Consider the following 6,105-nt stretch of genomic DNA (forward strand, 5'->3'; position numbering starts at 1 on the left):
ATTATATGAAATGCTGAAGGGTATTCTTTAAGAAGAGGAAGAAGAAGAAAAAGGTAAAGATAAAAATTATGAATAACAAAGTGACTACAAATACATATCTATCAACAAGTGAATCTAAAAAGTCAATTAAAAAATCTGATGAACAGAATAAACTGGTGAATATAATAGAAGCAGGGGCATGGAAAGGGAGTGGACTGACAATTCTCAGGGGAACGGGTGTGTGAAGGGTCCGGGAAGAGATTGGACAAAAATCTTATACCTATGGATGAGGACAGTGGCGGGGGATAAGGGCATGGGGTGGGGTGGGAACCAGGTAGAGGGGAGTTATGGGGAGAAAAAAGAGGAACATCTGTAATAATCTGAACAATAAAGATTTATTTTTTTAAAAAAAGAAAAAAGATTGTGACTGTACAATTGTATAGTCTGGCTATAAGATTGGAGAAGGCCAAACCATTAATGAAGCAATGCTTGATTGAGGAATTGGGGGTGGTTTGTGTACCTTTCTACCCCACAGCCCCTCTCTAATTCCTAATTTACAGTGAGCCACAGTTTCTACTTGGTGTATCTTCCCACTGTGTTCAAGGTTGAAAAGATAATTGCTCATTATATACATTTGACCATTTACTATCCCTTATACAGTTAAGCATAGCAGTTGCTGAAATGAGAGACTGCACGAAAGTCCTACAAATGGCACTCATTCCTGACTTCTTTGTAACATGAGACACTGCCTATGTTCCTGTTCTTAGAGGACTGAAGGGACAGCTGTTGCACACAGTGTAAGGTCTCTTAGTTCCTAACCAGATCTAGAAATATGACCTGAATCTCTGTGTACTCAGTATCCATTTTCAGCTACACAATCTGATGTCTTGCTGTGTGTCTGTTTAGAGCCTCCTGGGCAGTGTGTTGGCAAATACCAAGTGTTTCTCTCCAGACTATTCTACATCTTCTCTTTCCTCCTAAAGTGTGCCTCTTCACTGGCCAGTACTTTGTAGGTGTCCTCTGTGAGACAGAGAGGGAGGGAAGTAATGTCGTGAGGCACCACTGAGAGGAAAAGGAAGGACTAGCATGATGAGTATTAATAAGTCTGCAATTGCTAGAGAAGGGTGCCTGCTTTTCTAACAGGACTTTGAAGGAGAGGCAAAGAGAAACATAGATATTCTAATAAGAAGAGGGACTTAAAGAGAACAGACTGAAGGTTGTCAGAGGAGCAAGGGGTTGGGGGATTAGGTGAAAAAGTTGAAGGGATTAAGAGGTACTAATTGATAGTTACAAAATAGTCATGGCAATGTAAAGTACGGCATAGGGAATATAGTTAATAATATTGTAATAACTGTGTAAGGTGCCAGGTGGGTACAGGAAATATTGAGAGAATACTTGGTAAATTATGTGATTATCTAATCACTATGCTGTATACCTTAAACTAATACAAAATAATATCGAATGTAAACTGTAATTGAAATATACATATATGTATATATATAAGAAGAAGAGGGACTTAAACCCTAAGTATTAGAGGCTAAGTCCTGCTTGGTTTTGGACTGTCCTAGCCTAAGAAAGGCACCATGATACAGCATAGTGCATGTGGTTGATTTTATCACTGTGCTCAGTAACTAAATAGAACTAAAATGTATTTCACTGTAGCTAATGCTGTATTTGAGTAAACAGTCTCTGATCAAGAGGGTGTTTAGGGCCGGCTGGCGTGGCCCAGTGGTCGAGCATCAACCTATGAACCAGGAGGTCATGGTTCGATTCCTGGTCAGGGCACATGCCCGGGTTGCGGGCTCGATCCCCAGTGGGGGGCGTGCAGGAGGCAGCTGATCCATAATTCTCTCTCATCATCGACGTTTCTCTTTCTCTTTCTCCCTTCCTCTCTGAAATTAATTTAAAAAAATCTTTTTTTTAAAAAGAGGATAGTTGGTTCTAAAAAATGCATTCAGACTGAGGTTATGTGGCACTTAATATACCTTAGAACTAAAGGGTTTCCATTATGTAAAACAAGGTCCTCCTGACAGCATGTCGTGGTTATCCTGTGGCCTCTGCAGGAGGATGCATATTGACTGATGTGACTTCACCAGCCAAGGTTCCTGGCTGAGGCCTTAGAGTTTTTCTTGTATCAACAATAGTACATTTTTCTTTTATCCAGCTATACCATATGCTTTCATCTAACATGCCTTTCCTCCCACACAGTCCTCCAAATGAAAATGTATCCTTCCAAAGTATAGCCTGTAACAGTGTGTCTTCCCTGTTTATGCTTTTCTCTTAGATAAGTCTTGCATTCAGTCAAAGAAAAAGAAAAGTCACACCTTCTGTACTCTGGGGCCCTCTCTTCACAGGTGGAGCAATTCTGGAGGTTTTACAGCCACATGGTACGTCCTGGGGACCTGACAGGCCACAGCGACTTCCATCTCTTCAAAGAAGGAATTAAACCCATGTGGGAGGTGAGGACTAAGGGCCTCAGCAAGTTGAGGGGTTTTTTTTGGATGGGGGATGGGGGGAGACGGGGAGGCTAGCCCTGCCAAGGTTAAAAAGTACTTTAAAGCCTTCTTTCAAAACTGCATTACTGTTTGGTACATCCTTAAGAGCTGGGGACCTCCAGGAAAAGACACTAGTGCCATTGCTTGTCTGGGTCGGGTGGTGCTGGGTGGTTTTGAAAGATTGTTTCATCACTAAAATGGTATGTAACAACATTAAAGGATAGATTTCATTTAAAAAAACATTTTTTTTATTAGTTAAGGTATTACAAATGTGTCCTCATCCACCCCATTAACCCCTAACCTCCCCCCCACACACAAACTCATGCTCCCATCCCTTACAAGTCCTTCAGTTGATCTTAAAATTTTTTAAGTATATATTTTTATTGATTTCAGAGAGGGAGGAAGAGGGAGAGAGATAGAAATATCTATGATGAGAGAATCATTGATCGGCTGCCTCCTGCATACCCCACACTGGGAATCAAGCCTGCAACCCAGGCATGTGCCCCAACTGGGAATCAAACCACGACCTCCTGGTTCATAGGTCGACGCTCAACAACTGGGCCACAATGGCTGGGCTGTTTTTTTTCCTTATTCCCTTAGAATTGGCTGTGTGTGTAGTATATTACCATAATATACTTATGATTAAAGTGGGTAAAAAATAAGCTTACAGGCACTAATTGGAGACCCAGAGCTGATCTCTTTGCTTTGCTAAAATCCATCTTTTATTCTGATACCATGGCATTTTTCTAGAAGACAAATATGATCACACCTTCCCTCCCACCCACCCACCCACAGAATTACAAATGTTATGCAGCTCTCCGTTGCTCACATGATCTTGCAGCTAGTTTACCTTTCAGGCCTCGTCTCCCATCACCTCCACATCTTCCCTTTGGTGCTGCTGGACCTTCCTTTGACTCTCCCCATCTCACACTCAAGTCTGCGCAGATTCATGCTCTTCCCAGTGCCTTCAGCCTCTTCACCTGCTCTACCTGGCTGACTCCTGTGTCCCTCAAGACCCAGCTTAAATTTCCCCTCTTCTTGAGTATTTTCTGTAGGTCTCATTCTTCTTTTTTTTTTAAATCTTTTTGGAGGTCTCATTCTTTAATTTACTATGCATACCTCTGATACAGCAGCTCTCAACAGACTATCCTGCTGTAATTAATGTTCTTGTCTGTCTCCTCAACTAGACTGGGTCTGGGAGAGACTGTGGGTTCCTATTTGTGTATTTGGGACATGAGGACACCTGGTAAACTCTTAACAAAGTGAGGCATGATCTGTGTTTGAGAGCTGACATTTTATTTTGATTACTAAAGTAGTTTCAAAAAAGGATTTTTCTTTTTTTTTTAATCCTCACCTGAGAATATGTTTATTGATTTTAGAGAGGAAGGGTGGGAGAGAGAGAAACATCGATGTGAAAAAGTAACATTGATTGGTTGCCTCCTGTGCATGCCCCAACCAGGGATCAAACCTATAACCTAGGTATGTGTCCTGACTGGGAATTGAACCTGCAATCTTTTGGTGTACGGGGTGATGCTCCAACCAACTGAGCACCTGGCCAGGGCAGAATTCTTTTTTTTTTTTTTTCAATTCTAGGGCAGAATTCTTTTTAAATCTTATGTTCAGACACTTTTTGTAATGGCTTGTATAAGGATCCCCACGTTGTTTTTCTTTGTTTTCTGTCTCTTCTCTTCCTACCATTTTTCCTATAAAGTTGAATAATTGGAAAGTGACAAAACCTTTTAGTGTTCATGCAAAAGAAAAAGGAGCTGTGAAACCATATTTTAACTTTAATGCTTTCTGTCTTTTTATAGGATGATGCAAATAAAAATGGTGGCAAGTGGATTATTCGGCTGCGGAAGGGCTTGGCATCGCGTTGCTGGGAGAATCTCATCCTGGCCATGTTGGGGGAACAGTTCATGGTTGGGGAGGAGATCTGTGGGGCTGTAGTCTCTGTCCGGTTTCAGGTAAGTTTCCTGCGGGCAGGTCTGGTTTCATGTGTTGCCTTTGCTCTCCTCACTGCCTCTGGTTTGCTTTGATGAGTCCCTCTGTTCCTCCTGTAGGAGGACATTATTTCAATATGGAATAAGACTGCCAGCGACCAAGCAACCACAGCCCGAATCCGGGATACGCTTCGGCGAGTGCTTAATCTACCTCCCAACACCATTATGGAATACAAAACCCACACCGACAGCATCAAGTACGTGTTGGGGGGGTTTGGGGGTCCATATCCCTAACCTTAGCAGAAGTAGGTTCTTAGTTGGGTCCGGAGGAATATGGTCGTACAGGAGACTGACTTGTGGAGAAAGTACAGAGCAGTCTTCCCCTCTAATGCTTCTGGCCACTTGTAGCAGCTCTTTGCTGGTGAGGCTCCCTGCTTACCTCACTGTATCAGAGAGAGCCCCTCTGCAGAATTCCAGTTGCAGTGCCTGGGCTGGCTTTATTTCCATGGGCTGTCTTGTCTTTCATTGGCTAACCACTGTCTTAAAATGAAAGACAAAGTGCTCTCCTTTTTCTTGCTGTTTTTAAAGATAATTTCACTGAACAAGAAGGTCCTCCCTGTCCACTCCAACCCCTACTTTTGCATGTCTTTTTAACCTGTTAGCTTCAGTCTGTTTCTTTGTCCTGGGAAATTAACTTCTTATCAGGAATGTGACTCCCATTTCCTTGTGTGTAGAGCTGAAATCCTAGAGGAAGCAGATGGAGTGTTTGTGAGAGTAGAATCGAAGAGAAGCATGAATGCCAATAGGAAATAAGCTTTGCTTTGCCCTCTTCCTAGGACTTAGGGGAATGGAGCCAGACATCCTCACAGAATCACTGGTTACGGTTGCTCCTTCAGTGATTGAGTGTCAGGAATAAGTTCAGGTTACTATGATGAAGTTGTGGGGAGTGGCTGTTAGATTTTCTCAAAACTGGACGGAGAGCTAGCCAACTAGGAGTCGGGACTTTTAGGGTTAGTTCTCTCCTTTGACTCCAGCATCATTGTGTGCCTTTGGCAAGTCTCTGCCACTCTGCTTCAGTTCCCCCGTCTGTAAAATGGGGGATAATGATAACTTTACCTAACGGGGTTGTTGGGAGGCTGATTGAATCTTGGTAATGGAAGGTCCTCAGATGGAGACGGCTCTTACAGGGCCAAGTATTATTGTTGCTGTCATCATCATCATCATTAGAAATGATATCATCATAATGTTATTCTTATTAAAGACCATAATGAGCCCAGTGATGGTGTTCAGCAGACAGACCACTTTGGGAGTCTTTTTCCCATGCAGTCACAGATAATGTTGTGGGTGGAGTTAGCTAAAACTAGCTAAGGGCCAGTTTTTAACTGGGAATACTGCCATAGGAGTTTGTTCATAATGGAATGGCTGCTTATGACTCATTGAAGCAGCCAGGAGTTATTAGCTGGCCATTGCCCTGGTTGCTTGACTTAGCAGTCCTGGGTAGCATTGTTTTTCTCTAAGCACATTTTCCCTATTCTTTGTTCTGGGGTAGAAGCAGTTTCTGCCCTCCAGCTAGACTCAGTGGAGGCTGGAGAGGTCCACACCTACTTTTTCTAGGATTCTTACATTCAAGATTTCTAAAACACCCCCCATTCCCTCCAAAAGCAAGGTTTTCACCTGGATAGGAAAGGGAA

General features: G+C 42.7%; 1 protein-coding gene across 6 annotated transcripts in view; it reads left to right on the forward strand.

The window, feature by feature from the left end:
• EIF4E2 (eukaryotic translation initiation factor 4E family member 2) overlaps nt 1-6,105 on the forward strand; it is a 31,629-nt gene that overhangs the window by 11,572 nt on the left and 13,952 nt on the right. For 5 of the 6 annotated variants that reach the window (XM_015561872.1, XM_006760429.2, XM_015561873.1 and 2 more), the window contains exons 4-6: nt 2,334-2,438; nt 4,286-4,438; nt 4,535-4,671. In XM_015561872.1, coding sequence (XP_015417358.1) covers nt 2,334-2,438; nt 4,286-4,438; nt 4,535-4,671 — 395 coding nt within the window. The remainder of the gene's footprint in view (nt 1-2,333; nt 2,439-4,285; nt 4,439-4,534; nt 4,672-6,105) is intronic. The other variant, XM_015561874.1, reaches the window with a different exon arrangement.

Source organism: Myotis davidii, unplaced genomic scaffold (assembly GCF_000327345.1).
Source record: "Myotis davidii unplaced genomic scaffold, ASM32734v1 scaffold370, whole genome shotgun sequence".
NCBI classification, from domain to species: Eukaryota; Metazoa; Chordata; class Mammalia; order Chiroptera; family Vespertilionidae; genus Myotis; species Myotis davidii.